The following is a 22,124-nucleotide window of genomic DNA, read 5'->3' as shown; positions in this document are numbered from 1 at the left end:
TACTTTTTCTTTAGTGCCTTCCTACATATCCTTAGCTGCCATAACAGAATTATTTTTAATCCATACTCCTAAATACTTCATCTTATCGTGTCCCCATAAATATGGTTATTGCTGAACCAATTTGTGTGTGGGTACACAATTTATGGTTATAGCCTCTGTTTTATCTTCATTCATTATATATCCCAAAGAGACTTAAAACTGTCTCAGAATGTTCCACAACACTAAGATGTCCATGATCCACAACACTAAGATGTCCTTTTCTGGATTTATCTGGTACAGAATAACATTGTCTGCAAATAAGCCAACTTTTCCTGATTACCAGACCAATTATATCCTTGTATTTCTTAGTCACTTATTTTCTTTGGATGTGCATAACAAAGGGGAAGAGGACATCCCTGCTTAGTTCCTCTGTTCAAATACAACTTATCAGAGAAGATCACTCCCACTTTAATTCTTGCCTCTGATCCTTCATATGTCCTCTTCATTAACATTATTGTATCAGGGAATGCAGATGCTTCCATTTCCGTAATCATAAAATCCCAGCTTACTCTGCTGAATTGCTTTCTCTGCATCAAGACCCAAAAACAACAACAGTATTTTCTTATATTCCGCTTCCGTCTGGATCATTATTGTTCTGTTATTATTGTCAAATGTTTGCCTTCCCTCCACAAAACTGCATTGATCCATATTATCAATTTTGGTGACACCTTTGCCATTCTTTTAGGTAATATAGACATACTCATCATTTAAAATTTAAATGAGCCTATATAATCATCATATAAAATTTATAATCATCATTTAAAATTTAAATGAGCCTATATGAAGTTGGGTCTGATGGGTCTTTACTATGTTTAAATATTACAGCAACAACAACATTCTTCCAGGATGTTCATGCTTCCCCTCCTTTTACAATACTGTTAAACAAACTCTTCCAGATCTTTATCACTTTCTAATCTTCCAGATCTTTATCACTTTCCTCCCCCCAACTTCCAAACTTCACAGGAATACCACCTGTTTCTGCTGGAGACTACTCTGAAAATTGGTTATACATAACCATTGTTATCTCATCTCCTCCTATCTTAGCTGTTAGTGTTTGAGCCTCAGCTACCAGTAACCTTGGCATAATTAAGTCTTCGAAAAACATTACACAACTGGAGTATGAGTCCTCTGAAGTATTTTTTGATTTAGTAATAATTAGAAAGGATCTATTACTTGTAGTGCTCTAATCAAGAAGTAGTGCTGTAGAGTGTTTTGCAGGGCATTTTTTGGCTTATAGAAGAGCCTGCAGGCAGTGACTAATGGGGAGTAGGTTTAGGACTGGAGTAATCTGAGTCAGTTTAGCACTAAAGATTATAGAATGATGGGTTTTGTAAGAGGTATTTGCAGAAAATGTATCTACTTTGTTGTGGCATGCCTATAACTTGATTTTGTTAGCTTTGTTAGGTTTGTTTGAATAGGGGATACATGCAGGAGTGATGGGAGTATGTAGCCCAACATTACGACCTGCATTTTTGAGTTAACTACAGAGTAATACTTAATCATTCTTGCTTTGTGCTGACTCTCACTGGAATGAGGTATTTACGGTTCTATTTGCAGGATATTGACCAGCAGCTAAGGGCTGCAGGAGAAGCATTTCTAGCAGGCAAGGATGGATGTTTTGTAAATATCGAGAAGAAAGAAATACATCTAAATCAAATTTTCAAGTGGTACAAAACGGATTTTGGGGACACGGATGAAAAGGTAATGGTTCTTTTTAGTTGTATTTTGAGAAGCATTTGTTTCATTTCTTTTCTTTAATAGTCTGCAAGACTACAACATTCTTTTCTAGGTGTCCAGTGATTAAAACATTCTTTTCCAGGAGTCCAGAGTCCAAATGAATTTGCATTCCTATGTTGCAGAGCTGCTATGCAGGCTTGTGGCTGGAAATCAATGCTTCATAGGGATTGACGTCTACTGTTGTACGAAAAAAAAAAAAACAAATGCCACAGCCCTCCTTCTTATTACACTGCATTAATAAATGTATTTTAAAACATATATTAATTTTTAAAAGAAAAGCCACATGCCAGGATTTGTAGAATACTGAAAAAATGAATTGATGCTAGTTTTGGGCCAGCAGAGATGCTAGATGGTGATCATCACCTGATTATACAGAACAGAAAAAATACTCCTATTTACTCCTGAGAATATGTATGCAGAGTACACTTGGAACCTTTTTGGTTGATAAGTTGCATCAGTAGGATGAAGAGATTCAGAAGTTGTTTCAGATACTAAGAGTGCTAAAAAATATATTCTAGAAAATTGTAGACTCCTATTACCCAAGCTTTTGCTAACCCGGTGGTGGTAATTTTATACTGGCTTGGCTTTGGCTCAGTGTGATTCATTTAATTAATTTAATAACGAATGATACATTATATATTCATTTAATTTATTTATTCCTTTTAGGTGGCTGCTATCCTGTTACTTTCATGCTATTTGTATAGTATTCTTTTTCTCTCTTTATACGGTCTTACAATTTAGTGTGTTTGTCACTATAAACGCGCTTGCATGCTTTTGTAAAAAAAAAAAAGTATAAAATAATTTATTTCTACCTACTACTGCAGAATGGGTGTGTACTGTTTAAAACAAGACTGATAAATATTGGTTTGTGCCCTTTGCTTTGCTATATCATTCTATTCAGAAGATAAGGACCGTGTATTTTAGTGTGTGTGTGTATGTGTGTGTGTGTGTGTGCGTGTGTGTGTGTAACCTTGGTAATGACTTAACTTGTTTGTTTGTTTACTATCTTTATAAGTGAGCAGATCCTTATGGACAATTTTAAGCCATGACCTGGTCAGTGTGGAAAACAATTACATATATTTATTTGGCCATATCTGTTCATTGCACACTTTGCACAGTACATAGATACAAGTTAAACTATTATTTTTGTAGTATGTTGCTCTACATAAAATATATAAAACAGCTAAGCAGAAAATTACCATATCACTTTAATTTTATTTTAATTTATTATTTGTTTGCCGGGAAAGTCCAATTTGGAACGAAGCCAATTTTCAGAGGAGACCTGGGGAGAAATGCAACAGATGCATGTCTTTTTAATTACTAAAGTAAACTTAAAGGGTATTATGTTAAATACAGTGAGAGAAGACCCATCTAATAGGTAAGGATAACTTGATGAGGCCAGTTCATCAACACCCTGTACTGGAATAATAATAGATGGCACTATCATGGACAGAGAGAAGTAGTCCTATATAGAGATTTCAGACTGCCTCATTTTCTCCTGGACTCTGCAGCCTCAAAGTTGGTATGTGTGTGCATTTATATATATATATATATATATATATATATATATATATATATATATATATATATTCATATATACTTACATACATTATATATATATATATATATATATATATATATATATATATATATATATATACATATATATATATATATATATATATATATATATATATATATATAGAGTTATATATATAAAGCATTATAGATGATATGCTTGTTATAGATATCTGCTTAAAGTTTTAAGAGAATTTCTAAGGATAGATTGCCACTTCATTCCAAGTATAGCTCCTGCTTAGTTTCTGTGAAGGTTTGGTGCCCTGAACGTCTGTCAGGGGCAATACTTACTGCCAGTGTATACCTTTGTCCAATAAATTTGCCACCAATCTCCCTCATAGGGTCCACCATTGTCATAGCTTAAAGCAATTAAACTGCCTTGAACTGCACAACTACCTAATATATTCACAACTAACTACAGCACACAAACTAATTCATCATCCAGAAAAATGCTCTGAACTACAAAACTTATTACTGCCCTACTGTCCAGCAAGGAATCTCTGTTCTAGTAACAAATTTTTACTACTCACAAGTAAGTTGAGTAATGTTGCAGAAGACTCACTGTACGCCCAGTATGCTACTAAACTCTGGAATAGTATCCCCACCCAAAAAGAACTCTTTGATAAACTCACTAGTTTTAAACCACTGCTTAAACAACATCTTAACCAGTTCTGGTCCTGCACATGCTCATCACCAGGTTAAGAGTTTGTGCTCAAAATACAAAACTCTCCAAATTCTCTCCTTAAGTGGAATACACTCAAACTGTCACTGAAATGACAGAAAAGTTTTTATACATAACTACTGCCTGTACAATCCACTAAGCTGAATGTGGGCTTTATCTTTAATAACTTCAAGAACGTATAAATGTAAGGTATTATATGTGTAACTACTGTATGTATATAAATGTAACTACTCTGTGTTTAACTATAAATGCAATGTAAACAAATGGAGCTTTTCTCCCCAGGCCTCCTCTGAAAATGGGCACTGCCCAGTAAGTAGGTCTTTCCCAGTAAACAAAGATGATTAAAAATAAATGAATCAATGGCCATAGTACATCATATCACAGGTGCTGATTCCAGTACTGCTAGATGGTACAAAAGGTCATAGTACATCACATCTGGAGCACTGACCCCAAACAGTGGTTACTAACCCATGCTTTTCTGCTATAGCTGCTGCTACTCCTAGCATGTCCATTTGCTGATATACCAAAGCGCCTCTGATGTTCAGAATGTGTTTGCTCTTCAGCTTCTTTAATGACAAAATGTTGGTCTCCGTACATGCTTATAACCCAGCACCTGTAATTAGGCATTTCAATAATATCTGCATTTTTCTTCCAAGACAGACTTTTATTTTGACTCATTTCTCTACAAAGCAACTTCTGCAATAGCCCTTTTTTAATGACAAAATGTTGGTCTCATGTAACGTGCTTCATGAGATACAACAGCTTCTTTAATGACAAAATGTTGGTCTCTGTGCGTGCTTAAAGAGCTTCTTTAATGACAAAATGTTGGTCTTTGTGCGTGCTTAAAGAGCTTCTTTAATGACAAAATGTTGGTCTTTGTGCGTGCTTAAAGAGCTTCTTTAATGACAAAATGTTGGTCTTTGTGCATGCTTAAAAAGCTTCTTTAATGACAAAATGTTGGTCTCCGTGCTTTTGAAAGAGCTTCTTTAATGACATAATAAGTAGGGTTTGGTCTTTGCTTAAGAGCTTCTATAAGGCACTTGAGTACACATAATAAGTAGGGTTTTGTGCATGCTTTTGATAAGTTTGTACACAGGGCACTTGAGTACACATAATAAGTAGGGTTTGTGCATGCTTTTGATAAGTTTGTACACAGGGCACTTGAGTACACATAATAAGTAGGTCTCTGTGCGTGCTTAAAAAGCTTCTTTAATGACAAAATGTTGGTCTCTGTGCATGCTTAAAGAGCTTCTTTAATGACATAATAAGTAGAGTTGTGTGCATGCTTTTGATAAGTTTTTACACAGGGCACCTGTAATTAGGCATTTCAATAATATCTGCATTTTTCTTCCAAGACAGACTTTTATTTTGACTCGTTTCTCTACAAAGCAACTTCTGCAATAGCCCTTTTTTAAAGTACACAAGAAAGCTCATGTAACAGCTTCATGAGATACAACTCTTTCTGAAGTACAAGAAATGTTATGTAACAATACATTTTCACAACAGGCTTTTTCTAAAAGGCACTTGAGTACACATAATAAGTAGGGTTTGTGCATGCTTTTGATAAGTTTGTACACAGGGCACTTGAGTACACATAATAAGTAGGGTTTGTGCATGCTTTTGATAAGTTTGTACACAGGGCACTTGAGTACACACTGCAAATCCTTGTGCTATTTTTGTGTTGTAGGAAAGAACTGGAGGGGGTACATGGGGTGATGAAACTTCTCATTTGTACTAGAGCTTACTCATGAGACTGGATGTAAGAAAGGAACCCCTAGAATGCAAGACGTCTGGGATGTTTTACTGCTGGGCTTTTAGTGATCTATACCACTGGGTCTAGGACTATTCACTGAAAGCACATTTCACTGAAAATCAAATGACTGTGTACAAATCACTGAAAGCTCAGTTCACTGAAAGTTATATATGGCCTTTTCCCCACTGTAGTGCCACCTGGGAGTTAGTATATATAGTAAGGGGGGTGTGGGGGGTGTGGGGGTGTAGCCCCCCACACATAGTTTGGATATATATTATGTTCAGAAAAGAGCAGTTTATTGGAATTGCAAGTATCCATGTATATAGTTCAAAATATTTAAAACAGGTAGGGGGCTACGCCCCCACACACCCCCAATGTGGGGGACGGTGCCCTCCCACCCCCCTTACTATATATACTAACTCCAGGGTTGCACAACAGTGGGGAAAAGGCCATCTATAACTTTCAGTGAAATGTGTTTCAGTGAATTGTGTTTTCAGTGAATTGAGCACAGTCAAATGTGTTTCAGTGAATTGTGCTTTCAGTGAATCGTCCTAGACCCATACCACTAACTCTTAACGGAGAACGTGATGGGGAGGAAACTCCCCCACCCCATCTGTCTACTAAGTACCCTTTTTCAGGCTCATATGATCTGTGCAGTAAGGAGCCACTCCTTTTCATGTTGTTACCACTACATCTCAGGCCTCATATCCTCACATACATAAGCAATGGTTGTGACGTAAGCAATTTTTAGCCCTCCTTGTAGTTAGCCTGTGATGGTGAACAAAAGTAAAGCTTTGTGTAGTAGATGATTATGTATGACAAATGGCTTTAATTGTCACCGTGCTGTGGTGCAGAATGTGAATGCATGTTGAACAATTCGGCAAGATGCTTAACAGAAATACGTTTTGTTTAACATAACAGGTTGTACAGTGGGTACTGGATCACATGACAGAGTCGCTAAAGAAGAAACAGATGAAGGAGGTCTTGGAATCCAGCAATTGCAAGATCATTTTCTTACCCTATGACTGGTCTTCAAATTCACTGAACTAAATACAAATCCGTGCTTTTTGCATGTAGCACCACAATATATATCACTATGCAATTTTGAAAGCTTACAATATAGATATTTAAAAGCAGAATCCTTGCAGCAAACCAGCCTCACTACATATACCAAAGAGTAACATTAATATCTGCACTCCCGCAGAGGTAATTCTACAACTTTTCGACTTTTATGCAACTTTGTTACAAGAGTGCCGTGGAGAAAAAACACAAAGTCTAGAAATAGAAAAAAAAACAGACCATTTGGGTAGCATATGCAAAACATCGGTGGTAGAATTTAAAGGACAATGTAACAAGCCTGATAATGAACTGCATCTAGCAGACCAAGTTTTGGTCTTTTAACCTCATTTTTGCACATTTTGTAATTCTGGAAACAAGTTTAGGTACTAAGTATTATTGACTTCTTTCTAAAACACCCCACATCCACAAAAATTAAATGTAACCAGCTTCCGAAATGACAACGTAGTTTACAGCTATTGGACTGTTTCTCTGGTATTAGCACAAAATGTATTGATTCTTCCATAAAAGTCTGAAGTTCAGCTGGGCATAAACAATAGTACAGATTGAAAATATGACCCAGGATGTGATTTCTGAAAAGTATGAATTACAGAATTTACCAAGTGGTATGAAGGGATGCTTTATTTAAATACATGGTGTGTCTCTGCATCCCCCCTATCCTGTGCATGTCCACTACCTGCACTAATTTGCACTGTACAATGCACTGCATGCCTATGAATTCCAGTCAGTGCCTATTTACAAGCATTTCTAGACCTTAACCAGTGATAGTCCTACCAATATAAATGTGGTATTTCATATTAATTGCATTTAAATGTAGTCTGAATTTTTTCTGATGCAAAAGAGAAATTCTTTGTTTTTCTTTTTTACAATTATCTTTGCATTTTCCTGTGCAATTATTAACTTGGATTCGTGCCTCACCAAGTTTTTTGAAAAACATTTCTAATGGAAAATGTAGAAGTTGGCTTTTTACAAATACTACTCCTTGTTCATTTCCAACTCTCCCTCTGCCCTTACTAATGCACGATTAAAAAGACATTGTGGATGGAAGCTGGTTTACTCATATTTTTCTCATCATGGAAAAACTGTTTGGCCATGAAGGCACAACCAGAGTGATTAAAGAAGAGCCCTCCAACATGGATAAATATATGAATTATCCACTATCCTGTTATGGTATATTACTATAATAAGAGTTAATTACTCAATAAAAATGCCTTTTGAAATAATGCCACTGTAAAAAGGAAACTGTGCTTTGCCCGTCTCTTTTTGCTCAGGCAGATCACTGTCATTTGTACTGCACATGCACAAGCTTATGATAATAGCGCTATGTCCTCAGTATGCCATGCAGATACGTTTGGCACCATGTTGGCATGCCTAGATACAAAAAAAAGAAAGTGTGGCAATATTTTAATATTCAAGATAAGTGCATTTTAAAAGTAAAGAAAGTTCTTGGGGAGTTATAATTTGTATTTACTTTCACTGTTTTGAAAGTGAACTAAATATTTTAAGTATATCTAAGTACTTAGAGGCAGTTAAATAAAACATCAGGCAGTTTATTTTTCACAAGGCATACTAATCTGTATTCTAGTGTATGTAACTGCATTTTAATTATGCAATACTGGGTTTTACCTCCTGATTGGAGTACAGAGGATTTTAGTGGAATCACTCGTCTGATAAATTTTTGTATCCTTTCAGTTTAGTTAAAATTGTGTAAGATTTATTTGGGGCTTACAAATAAGTATATATATTGTATTGTATTGTATGTATGTGTTTACTTATTCATTTATTTTCCTGGAAAGGCCCACAGAGGCAAATATATGCCTTTAAAATGGTGTCTATATCACGTTATCGAAAGTTTACTTAATCGAATCAATAAAGGTCGAACTTTATTGATCAATTAAGTAAAACATTGAATAACGCAAACAAAAAAAAAACTAAATGGTGTAGGCAGGGGGGCAAGCCCCCCTGCACCCCCCCCCCCTACTTAAATATACCAACTCCGAGACTGCACTACATTGAGGTAAACGGAAATCTCCCCTTACGGAGATTTCGGTTTACTTGCACAATGTTCTTCTCTTTCGATATTGTCAATTGTCAGCTTACGACAACGTGAAGTAAACCCTTAAAATGTATTTGCAAATTAACAGCATTCCATGTGACACCGCAAAAGTAATCAGAGTGCATTAAAGATTTAAAAAATAGAAATTATTAAATACTTAATAAACTGGATATAACACAATGTAAAATGGAACACTTAGTAACTGGCAGCTCAGGGTGAGAATGAGTTCCAGGGATTTAAACACACCTTTCAAAGAAAAAAGTGCTTAAGTGCCTGCATGATTTAAGATGTTTTATATACTGAATTTTTTTTTTTCTTGAAAACAATGCATAGCTCTGTTTCAAGCCTTCTAAACCCCTAATTATGTATTTATTTTCTTGCTCACTAATGCATAAATAGTAGAAAGGTAAGAAAAGTCGCTGACACAGAACATTTCTGTTCATAAACAGTGTGAATCAGAAAAGCCACTATGGCTTTGGACAGAAGCTCTGCTGCCTTTTCAATATCCTGCCACCAGCACCAGATTGCACAGCATTATGAACCAGGTTAGATTTTCCTTACATACAGAGTAGAGCTGGTATGACAGGGCAGCAGTTAAGAGCAGTGTTCCTGTGTTTCAGTGGTTCTCAACAGTGAGGCCAACCTCCAAGAAGATGCCCAAATCTGCTTAAGGGGAAGCACTGGCAAGTCTGAAAATGTTGTATACTCAAAACACTACCTGTTCAATATCCACTTCATATAGGACTTGGCTAAATATATAGTAATAGTCAATGAGTTTGTGTATTTGATGTAAATCAGTAGTTAAAGAATAATTTACTAAGCCAGATCATGATTCTCGTGTGTGTGTGTGTGTGTGTGTTTTTGGAGTGCATTCTACTTCTGTACAAGGCAGCATACGATTTTGAATGAGGAGGCCAAAAGTACTTTTCTGACATGTAGAAGGGCCAGCGAGAGTCGCAGAGTTTTTCTAGGATATAATGGAGGCTTATTGTGTCACTGTGATTTAATTGATTTGCTTACTTCTCAGCAAGTCTTGATTCTGTAGAATCAGACCTGCTAGTATTATAATGTAACCCAATGTTGAGAAAACTCATTCAGAGTAGGACAGTAGGTCACATTAAGCAAGCAGATGCAGAGATGCAGCCACCCCCACTCCAGGTGTGGGCCACCTCCCACATACAATATTTTACTACCTTCGAACCCATACAGTCGAACTGAATTGTTTGATCAAGATTTATTAAGAAATGATGGCTCCTATAATTGGGGGAAGGTGGTGTTAGATCACTACACTGTCCTTCTGGTAGAATGAAAATATCCACAAAGCAGCTCTTGGTAGAAATTCTCATCTGTTCTTTCTCCAGTATTCAGCCCTGTCTCATAGGATGAAGCTTATCACAACAGTGAGAGGCTGCAAGGCAGAGAAAGTAATTCTGGATAGGATATCAGTCTGTCACAGGACACAAGCACACATACTCTTACTCAGAAATGGCACCCACACCTTTGGGTAATTTAGACAGTCATCATTTCATCTACTGCATGTGTTTGTGAAAATTTCTTTCACATGATAATGCACAGTTCTCAAATGAGAGGCAAAGAAATAAATGTTGCACTGCCATAAGCTCTCTCTCTCTGCACTTGGTTGCATTTAATGTGACTTTCATTTCCTAAAATTATGGCGGGGCTTTACTTCAGTTTAACTGTGGTCTGTATGCTAGTATTTCACTCTGTACACTGAAGTTATACAGTAAGAGATTTATTTTTGCCACAGGTGTTAATTTTTTTTAACAAATTGAAAGTAAAAGGGTTAGTCCCTGGTATAAAGCAGAACTTTCTGTTTGATCATATGGCCTCAGATTTAATGAAGACTTTACCTTTAGAGTAGTGCTTCTTCTTAATATGACCAGAGCAACAAGGGAAACAGAGGTTTATGTTTCACGATCGAATGGAATGTTCATCGAACAGCCATTCGTTGTACATAGACCATTAAAACTTCTTGTCCTTGAAAGGCCAAAGGATAGTAAATAATTTCAATGAACAATCAAAGTTAGCCAACATAAAGGAAACGGAATGTAGTACCTACTTATTGGTAACATAGGGATTAGGAAACTTGCCCTTTCCCTAATGTAGTGCAATCTCAGAGTTGGTATATATAATTAGTGGGGGTGTGGGGAGCTCCAGGAGGGTCCGATGTTCACAGTTTCACTTAGCCTCTATATGCTGTGCTAAACTTCACTCCTCTACCCTACCCCAAGTTTCCAACCCCTTACTCTACATTTAAACTTTAGTCACCATGCTTCTAGTTCAGTCTGATCCAGTTATTACATCCCAGTAATCCCTCTCCCATCACCAGTTTTATCCCACTCACTTCTACCCAGTCACATTCATACAAAACAATATCCAATACATTCTCCTGGGATACTCCCCATCTCCTTCCCTAAATCACATCTGGTAAACCATTACAGCTGTTAACCCCACCCTCTACTCACCTCGTCGCTCACACACTTCTTTACCTCCTGTCCCACCTTATAGGCCCCTTCTATCATCCTCACTACTTCTCTGTCTTTATTATATTACAGACCACTTCTTTTTCTGTCATTCATTTTATTTGGCTTTACATCATTGGCCCTTACCTCTCCCAAACCTCAGATAAACTGCCTTCTGTCCCCTAAATATGCCCTCTTCTCCTCCTTCATCTACTGTTTCCTAAATTGCTGTCCTACTCTGTCTACACCAATCTTCTTCACTAATCCCACTCCTCCTCCTTCTCCACCACTCACCATAGTTCATCTTACTCCTGTAATTTTCATTTTGCTTCAACTAATCCTTGCCACCTACTACCTCTATCCTCTACATCCTACTTCTCTTATCACCAATTATACTGGATCTCCAGCATGAACCATACTGACATTTCCCCTTCTATCTCTCCCTCACAATAAAGTATGACTTTTTCCCACCTACTAGAATATCACTATCTTGAAATGCGGAGCTGCCAGTTCTCTGTTTCAGCAAAATACAAAGTGAAAGCTTCCTCCTCCCTTAAACATATCTCTCCCCATAGGAGGTTCCAGCTGCAGCACCTTGGAGATGTACACCCTCACTCACACCTCTCCAAATTTACATTCAGTTAGTACATACAAATGCCACCCTCTTTTTTCATACTCTTCAATCTTAATATTATGAGTCTTTGTAATAAAAATGACATCACTGCACTCATAGGTACACATTCACAATCATGACATTCTTATGCTAACCAAATCCTAGTTAAAACTGTGTATCTCTTCAAAAGAAATACTGCAGCAGTGCTACAGTATTCTTAGACTTGATTGACAAACAAAAAGAATGGGGGACAGAGCCATAATTTATTCTAACAAACTACTTCTAACACTGTCAAAACGCTATCCCTCCTTCTCCAATACTGAAATCTTGATGTCTGCCTTACATGTTAAACAGCAGTTGTAAAAACTGCCTTATAGCTGCTATGTTCTTCCTAACTGTAACAGCAACATCCTGCTACGTGAAGACATCCTGTGTTGCACATCTGAAAATATTCCACCTGAAACCATTTTCTTAGGTTATATCTACAAAAGCTGGTCTCCACCAAAACAAAACTCTCCCTACTGTAACCTCATTAGCTAATTTATACCACTGCTGGATACAGTAAAACTAATGGTGCACTACAACCTAAGACTGGATTCTAACGTCAAAACCCAACAAGATAGTCCATAGTGAAGTACTTCCTGATACTCTGATGATCACCTCCCAACCTATACCATTTAAACATTTACCAAAACCACCCACTACAACCATGTCAGGAATCCATCAAAATTCAGGGCACATTTACTCTCTCTTTTAAGCTGTATAACTGAAGGAATCTTAACTTTTTCCCCCAGGATAAAACCGTACAGAAAATGTAATGATACCTTCTTAAACCTTCTCAATGAATGTGTTCCACCTAGAAGGAGGAGAGTCAAATCAAACCTTGCCTGCTGAGTCACACTCACAACTAAGAAGCTCAAGAGAAAAAAGAGGTAAAGCACAGAGTAAATAGAATGCCAAAAAATCCTCAATTAACTCTCAGGCATAATATGACCTTCACAACATTTCTAAAGCATTTGTCAATGCTGAAAAAATCCATCAAGAATCTCAATTACATTCCTCTAAAAGCTTCTGACCCCCTATCTCTTAATTCCAGAGACCAGGAAAACTCTCCCATTTTGGCTTTGTTTTGAAAGTTTTTCTCTGCCATTGTTTATGTCCAGGCTTTCAGTGATCATTAAGTGCCTTTAGTTGGAGCTTTGCTCTCTGGACCTCCACTGAAAAGGAAGCTATTAGCCCAATCAAGACTTTCCAAATAAACAAATGCAAACTAATATATTATTAAATGGAATCCCTCATCTTATTGCCCTTTGTTTAACATGATCACTGTAGTTTGCCTTATTAACCTAGGCAGCCTCCCCCTTTCTCCATACAAATTAGATATCTTTTTGTTTCTCTTTCACTTAATTTCTGACCCTTTTCTAAACTTTCTTGGGAAGACAATATGCACTGTTGTCTTTCTTTTCCTTCATTTAATTGTCTGACTTAATCTACCTGCTGTACTTTTCTTATCCAGGCAATGTTTTGCCCCCTCTTCCTAGGTCACAACGTATATAACCCTTATTCTCTATTTCCTCTTCCATCTCTGTCCTCCTTAGATTCATACACCTTTTCATAAAAGACAGCATTTTCTCCTTAACCTTCCACCTGTCATTTTCTCTCAGTCATTTCCATAATTACATTCTTCGCATTTCTTGTCTTCAGCTTCCATGCCAGATACCTTATAGCCTTGTCTCTTAGTGCAACAAAAAATCTACTGTCCAGTTTACTTTATCCTGTTTACCCTTTTCAGCAGACACCTAATTAGTTTAACCTATGTTTACCCTTTTCAGCAGCACCTAATCACCATAACCTCCTACTAGTCTTTCCTTCTCTTTCTTCATTTGCCCTTATTCTTCTCTGTATCTCTCTGTCTGTATTCCAGTTCATTCACTTATCCATTCCTCATGTTTCTTTCTCCCTCTCACACTCCTGAATCAGATTATCCCTGCAAGCTTTCTTCATTCTGGAGGTCTGTGAAGTAAATGTCAAATAGTAGAGGTCCCAGCACATAGCCCTGAGCAACACCACTGGTCACCTTCATGTTAGTTGAGGGCACACTTGCCACCCTCACTATGTTGGTTCTATCCCTCAACCCATTTGCAATACCTCTAACTATGTAGGGGTCAGTTTGGAGCTCATTTAGCTTGTTTATTATGTTAGCATGTGGAGTGGTACCAAAAGTCTTTGGTTGAGGTATGCTATACAGAGAACTGTCCTGGGCTTGTCTCACTTCTAAAGAAGTTGACCAGATTCATTAGACAGGATCTACACTTGTGTTGGGGGTCACGCCTTATAAGAGGTTTGATACCGTAGTTAATTACCTCGGTTATAGTACTACCATGGCTTTGTAGATGAGAATAGTCAGGCTAATTGGACTGTCATTTATGGGATCTGATGTCAATCTACCTTTGTGAACTGGCATCACAACAGTTGTGCGCTATACTTCAGGAACAAAACAAATGGCTTGGCTCAGGCTGAATAGATGTAGGAGCAGGTCCATTAAGGTGTGTTTTGTACCATTTATTAGGCAACCAAGTATATTATTGGGACCCATGGATGATGTATTTTTTTTGTTTTGAGGAGTACCTTTAGCATAGTTGAAATTGATGCCATGCTGGTAAGGACCAGGTCAAGAATATTTTGTCCTCTAGTGGGTTCCTTGATAATAATTTGGTCCAGGAAGTTTTGTTTATGAATATACCTGCTTTCCTTGATGCACTTCTAGCAGATGTGAACTTCTAGTTATTTATGTTGTTTTTCTTTTTTACCCTTTCTGCAGATGTGGTGGAGAAAGAGTAAAGGATAATCAGCATCTCATACCAGGGGGTCATTTTTTTTGCCTGTGTTAGTCCCCATTCCCCCCATGCATGCAATTGTGCTTCTACACAAGTACCAGCTAGGCAGTCCTTGTCCATGGCTGACTTTTTTTCCCCTGGTACAGTCTCCTAGCCTGTAGCCTGTTTTAGAAGCCACAAGTAAGGAAAGTTAAACAGTCTGCATTTCTCTACAATGTGCATCAGAAATCAGCTGCTCACTCCCACCAGTACCCAGGCCACTCAATAAACCGTAGGTTCAGGATCTGTAGTACACTCAGCAGCTGATTTAAGTAACTTGGAAGAGTTTCAGGATCTGCAGTATAGTCAGCAGTTAATTTAAGTAACTTAGACAACACATCCACATTATTGTGAGTCCAGTGTGCAAAAGGTACAACAGAATGTTAGCCACAGCAGCAGACAGTCCTGCCCCATTTCAGACATTATTAACAATGAAAATTCCACTCCCCCTCCATAAAGCTAAAATCCCCTATTATTCCCTAAACATTAAACTCCACTCCCCTAACCCTAAAGTCCCTGAGTACTCCCTAGACCTAAAATTACAGCCCCCAAACCTAAATTCCCTGATCATGCTTTAAACCTAAACTCTCCTCCAGCTCCCTAACTCTAAACCTAAACTTCCCCTCCCGTACCTTAAACCTAAATCACCTTCCTGACCCAAACTGACCTAATCTATATTTCAACACCCTCTAACTCCCTCTTCATGGCTGCCACATTTACCTTGCTTGAACTCAGCATGATTGTCATGAAAGATGAGTTGCTGTTCGGGAGTGTATGAAGTACTGGAGGTTACTTAAACAGCTGTGCTTAGTACTGCAGTTTCTTAAATGAATTTGATTATTATATAACAGTTGTGTGTATGTGCATGTGCATGTCTTAGTTACTGTAGCAACAATTAATGAAAGTTGTGGAAGGCATATTTTTGGGGCTTGGAGGTCATGGTTGAGTGGGTGCCACTCTAAGGACTGCCCAGGTCACCAGCTGACCTAGCTATACCTCTGTCATAAAGGGATAATTATGCTTATGCATTGGCGGTTCCTCCAATACCCCAAGCCACCCAATGCTTTTCGCCAATGGAAGAGTTATATTTAAAATTTAAACCTAAAAAAAGGAAAGAAAAGCAACAAATAGTCACATTATTTACATCATGGCCTAGTTAGCTGCTTCACCAAAAACAAAGACGCTAAACATGCAGTTAACTAGTGCCAGCACAACCTCTTTTTGCATCAAAACTTTGGAATGCAATTATAATAGCAAAGGAGTGATTTGCATGCAAGATAGCATGCCAATGCATGACTGTTACTGAAATGTTAAAACTGATATGTCATTTTAGAAAATGGGTTGCCTAATCATTTTATTTGTATAAGGTCTGTGGCGCTATTCTAGTCTACTGATTCCTGTAATAATGTGAAAACATTCTATTTCATCAATTGTCTTTTTTTTACTGGTCCAGTAATCCATGCATGCCAGATCTGAGCTCAAAACTTGCATTTTTGTCAGAGGAAAGCTCAATTAGATTGACCCAGCATGGCTGTATATACTTTTTTGTTGTTGTTAAATAACAAATGCTCTCAGTCAGATTCATTTCTCCTGATGTCATTTAGTATTCATGCTGGTCTTGATTAGTAGAAAGGTCAATATGCAAATGACTGCTTCAAGACCATAGGCCTCTTATATAGTGCTTGGGGTTGATATGGTGCCAGAACTGAATACTCTGTTTAGCCATAGCAGAACTTGAGTTTGGTTTCAAATCTACTTTCATGCTTGCTCAATAAATGTCCAATGATTAATGAATATTTTTTAAGGGCCAGAAGAATAAATGACCGCCACAGCATGAAATTATACTTTTTAATGCAATAAGTGAATGCAATAAAGTAAAAAATGTTTACAAAATAATTTTTGAATGGTGCTGTACAGTACTGAATAAATTACACTTCAATCAATGTTATGAGACTTGTTTTAAATGAAAATATCTATTAAGTGTTGGCAGATGTCAAGACAAAAAATCAGATTATAATAATTTATTTTTGCAGCTGTGGGAAGGGGATTAGGCCAAGAACTCCAAACTTTAAATCACGTATCTTGTGTTGCATTTAAGGGGATACACATGATACTGGTTTGTGGTTGATCTGGGTTTTATACTGATGTTCAACTCTGTCTTGATAAATCTCTGTAAAACAACTGAAGGCAGGTTAATCCTGAGCCACCAAAAAGTTTATACCTCACTTTTTTTTTACTTTGTTAATATAACACTTGTAAAATAGTATTTAGCTTTTGTGTTGATTTCACATTTAATATTAAGCTTAACTCTTATACTTTTTACTTGAGGGGTGGCATCTGAATGTATATAAACATCCTCTACTGTCCAGTTTCTTTTTAGTTTCTGGAGTATTGTTTCTTATTCAGAGTTTGCTTTTAAGTTGAGTTAAGGTCAAAACAATTTATTAAGGAACATACAAAACTGGATATATTGCTGACTAAGGCCTATGTGACCCTGGTTCAATTAGTGGCTCAGACATCTGAGCCACTAACAGGGAAGTGTGGGTATGGCCATCCAGGAGGAAGATGGTGCATTTATGCACACCTCAGGTCAATACCTGGTGGATTCTGGATACATGGTCCTAAGGGGAACTAGGTGGGGGACATTGGCTAAATCACCACAGAGATGGAACAATGCACCAGTGCATCCCCACTGCACATTCACCTTGAATGCTCAAAAAGTGTACAAGGAGGGAGGGAAAAGGTTAGGGCATAACAGAACACCCCCTGGCAGTACTAGAACTCTGCACCAGCATCCTTAATCTCCTCAACAACCCAAGATGTGGGTCAGGTGGAGTCCAGTGGAATCTAAGGTGGTCTGGTGAATTTGCTAAATGAGGAGAGGAGCTGGTAGCAATCACTGGTCATCTACAAGAAGCTAAAAAGAACACACGCACACACATGCAAACATGGGCAGCTTACATGTGTGGAGGATTCAAGTGGTGTTACATGCAAATTTATACATAAAATTAACCAATTAATATCAAGTTATATCTTATTTTGGCTCAGAAATACTTTTTATTCTTCTGATTATGACCCTATTGACCAGTGGTCAAGAAGCGGCATGGATGCTGGAGGGGCTAGGTTGACTAGGATGGACTTTATTACTATCACAAGTTTCTCATCAGAAACTGACATTTTTAGAACAAGGCTTATTATCGAATACTGACGCTATTTTTATGAGAAAAATGCACTGCTTTTGAAACATTTTAAATGAAGTGTAAAGATTTAAAATTGAGAGCTGTTTTTTATGTTCATAAAACTGTGTTTGAGTGTTTTGGTGCTTGAGTACACCATGACAACTGTCCATTATTTGACTGCTTTGCTCAACACATCTTGCTTTATGGTATTATAGCTAACCATTGGGAAATGTATTTCGTGGCTAGAAATGTATTTTATATTTGGTGCTTGTGAACACTGCATGAGAATTTACCAAAGAGTCCCTCAGGGATCAGTCCTTGGACCACTCCTTTTTGGCATCTACTTCTCGAAGTCAAGGTCAATGTCATGGGCTTTGGGCTGAACAAATTTTAAGGTGATTACAAATTAGAAGTAGTCATAGAATCCCAACTGACACTAATGCTCTACAAGAAGGGCTGATACAAGTAACTGCTGCTTGAGCCATGGACTAAAACTAAATGCTAAGAAATGCATAATAGTATTCTTTGGAAAGTCAGCCACTCCTGGTAACTATCATATTAACAACCCCCCCGCCAACAGTCAGCCCAGTAGTCAGGGACATGGAGACACATGTAAACAGTAAACTAGCATTCTATGTGCTTGTAGCAAGGGAAGTAAAGATGTGTTTGCTGTTTGTGAACATTTTTTTGACAACTTACCTTCTGAATGACTCTTCCCAACAGCACTTACCATCAACAGGCTTCTTCCTCAGCTACAGCCTAGATTCTTACACCAGTCCTGCTGTTTCTTCTCCTGCTATACATAAAAAGAAAAAAACAAGAAAATAAGAGCCTTTGTCTACACTGAGGGCTCAGACAACACCTCAACCACTGGTGGATCACTCTGCAGTGGCCATTTGTTGCTTCCATAGACCACCTCTCTGGTTTCTCAAGGTTCCTCTTGTTATGGTCAAAAATAACTTCAATAACTCCATTCAACACAGTTCAGCAGAGTAGAATGATCTCCTTTATTGTAAAAGAACACACATACATGGGAAACTAAGCAATCAAGTTCTTGTCTCCCAGAACAAAGAAACTGCAGTCATTTTATACTGTAAAAGCTTATGAATAAACATTTTGCTATCTATTAGACTATAGCCACTGGCCAATTAAAACTAAACACCTCCATATTATTTCGCTTACTAAGAATCCACAGACCGCTTATCTGTGCCTTTCCTTATTAGGTACAAGTTCTGATCTTCCACATTGGCACTTTGAAAATACCATGACAGTGCAAGAAAAACAGACCTAAACTATCAGGATCCATCTGGAAACAATATGGATTCTACTTCAAAATAAAGATTATATGAAACACTAAACATTTTCTCCTCTTATACTTCTCCCTTTTCAAGCCCACATTTGATGTTGTGAAACATCATTCAAGTTAGATATTTCTGAATAACTGGGCAAGGACAGCAGGTTTTCAAATGGGTAGACACTTTTTTCACATGCAATCAGACCTTTTTCACATGCAGTTTCCTTCTGACCTTGGTATGTACAATGCTTATACAGGCGCTTACAAAAATAGTTTCACGAGCAATAAACATATGTCTGCATTTAGATGGAATAAAAAGATAGTTCAGATATCTTTCAGTTTCAATCTCTCTCTCAAACAAATTGTCATACTTTCATCCAAAATTCCTTAACACACTTTCCTCACTATCTTCTTTTTCATCATGATTTTCTTCATTTATGGTCAGTGCCACTTTTTTCATTTCTATTTTAATATAAGAATTTTGTAATTTAATACATTTTCCTGATTCTTAAAGCTTCTTCATCAACAGTTTGCATATAAATATATAACTAAATGGAAGAATTTTAAAATAATTCCTCCCTGACCAGAAAATAGATTTGTCAACCTTGCCGATTAAGAGTTGTCATCTTCTTTAGCATGAGCCAACTCTATAACTTTTTGTATAATTAATAAGTGACCATGAATGGCATGTGCATTATCAGGTATAAATGAGCAACATTCCATTTGGATGAATGCACCCATACCTCCTTTAGATGTAAGAGTGAAATTTGATTTTGCAGCACTACACGGCACATGGCAGTTATTTCAATTGTCATCTGATTTACTGATTCAAAAGTTGCATTACTCAATACTTCCAATAATTTACTCAGTTTTCTTAATTCCCAAATTAACTTTTTACTGTCCCATAGACAGGAAAAATCCCTGCTTCTGAAATGACACCATCACCCAAGTCCATGTGTGACAGTCCTTTGAATGCAGTATTTCTAAACTATGATGATAAACCCAGAAATCATCTATCTTCCTGAATGGATTTTTAATATCCTTTGTCTCCCTCTTTCAGTGAACATTGCATATGTTCCCTCTGGATAAAGTGGTATATGTAAAATGGCTGGAATAACATGACCAATATAACAGCATCCCAATCAGTCTGAAGGTAACCAGGGGTAAGCTTGGTCTCCACATGTATAATAAAACTCATACAACATACACATGCTGTGTCCTCCAGCCCAATTATATATTTGCTGGATAATATTACAGTTACACCCCCTGACAGGAAGTGTTCCATTTTTAACTTAAGAAATGTCTCTCTTCATAGTCACTGATAATTGGAGTGGACTCGGGAGCCAATCTAAAGGGGTAACAGTAATATTCTGCCAAGAAGTTTGTCTGGTCTTTTTGTTTTTTTATCATGAAAATTGTTCCGAATGCTGGTCCTACTTCTGTCTCTGTTGCTCATACTGGAAACAACAGAATGACCCCATCATGTGCCTTTGGTATATGTACACACATCAAACAGTTACAAACATTAATCATCTTGGTATAATTATACAATGCAGTAAAAACAAAAAACGAGCAGGCAACAGATCCTTCGACACTTTATTAAAGTTAGCGCTTTCACTGAAACAAGTGAATCAGCTTCTTCAGACTGAATAAAAAACTCACAGTCTTCCAGTTTAAACACTCACAAACCTGTGGTTAATTGCTTATTGGCTCTGAGTTTAATGTGAGTGTTTAAACTGGGAGACTGTGAGTTTTTTACTCAGTCTGAAGAAGCTGATCCACTTGTTTCAGTGAAAACGCTAACTTTAATAAAGTGTCGAAGGATCCGTTGCTTGCTCGTTTTTTGTTTTTACTCAGTTTGGCAGTAGTAGTTTTTGGTGTTATAATTATACAATGCAGCAGAAAAAGTATTAAACTTAGGATGCCAGTCTGGTGATCTCTGCTCAGTTTTAACCAAACCCTTATTTCTGGTAAAAAAATTGTTCAGTACTTACAGTTCTGATGGCTTCTGAAGAAAGGAAGAAATGCAATAGAAGAATGATAAATACCAACATAGTTGTTCCAACCATAAGTCCATATGAATATCGAGCAGGTCGGAGCTGGAGAGGATTCTCAAAAATTTGCAAACAAGGGTGGCACACTCTCTTTTTACAATTCATATGATGCTGATTTCCAAACAAAGTCCACACTGGGTCCTGAGTTTCTGGAAGTCTTATGAGTGGTGCTTGGTTGTCTGACTCATTTTCTGAATCCTGGGTGGATTTGCATTCATCATCTGTTGTAGATGATGTTACTGGATCACTAGGTCTTACTTCCAGCCATGTTGGTCTCCCTGTTTTCTTTTCTGGTATGGGATGTAATTGGCTCATAACTGATAATGGGTGGAATGATACTGTTGCCACCTCATTGATCTCCATCACTAGGGAGGGCCTTCTTAACATGAGAAACATGAATCCAAGTAGTTGATCCTTCACATCAAATGGCTGCAGCTGTTGTAAGGAGAACCAAGAAGGGTCCTTTCCATCCCAGCTGCAGGGTGTGTTGGCTGGAGAAGGATCTGACAAATACAGAAACACCTGGTGAAACATGGCAGGAGGTGGGATCAGGTTGCTTATGGGCTGCAATAATCTGCAAGTGAATAAACTGTAGAACAAAAACAAAAGGCTTACAATGAAGAAAAATAGATTAATCGACATCTTGTAACTCAAAACTAGTGGGCAATGATGTTGCTGGCATTCTCGTGTCTTCTCATAAGAA

At 37.4% G+C, this 22,124-nt stretch overlaps 1 protein-coding gene across 4 annotated transcripts in view; it reads left to right on the top strand.

Moving 5' to 3' along the window:
* LOC122802493 overlaps positions 1 to 7,423 on the top strand; it is a 230,403-nt gene extending 222,980 nt beyond the window's left edge. For all 4 annotated transcript variants that reach the window (XM_044072145.1, XM_044072142.1, XM_044072143.1 and 1 more), the window contains 2 exons: positions 1,597 to 1,740; positions 6,711 to 7,423. In XM_044072145.1, the coding sequence (XP_043928080.1) occupies positions 1,597 to 1,740; positions 6,711 to 6,839 (273 nt within the window). In that variant the 3' untranslated portion in view covers positions 6,840 to 7,423. The remainder of the gene's footprint in view (positions 1 to 1,596; positions 1,741 to 6,710) is intronic.
* Positions 7,424 to 22,124: the final 14,701 nt, after the last annotated feature.

This window comes from Protopterus annectens, chromosome 5.part0 (assembly GCF_019279795.1).
Source record: "Protopterus annectens isolate FY-2018-M chromosome 5.part0, PAN1.0, whole genome shotgun sequence".
In the NCBI taxonomy this organism is placed as follows: Eukaryota; Metazoa; Chordata; order Ceratodontiformes; family Protopteridae; genus Protopterus; species Protopterus annectens.
This window is presented reverse-complemented; position numbering and strand designations above follow the sequence as displayed.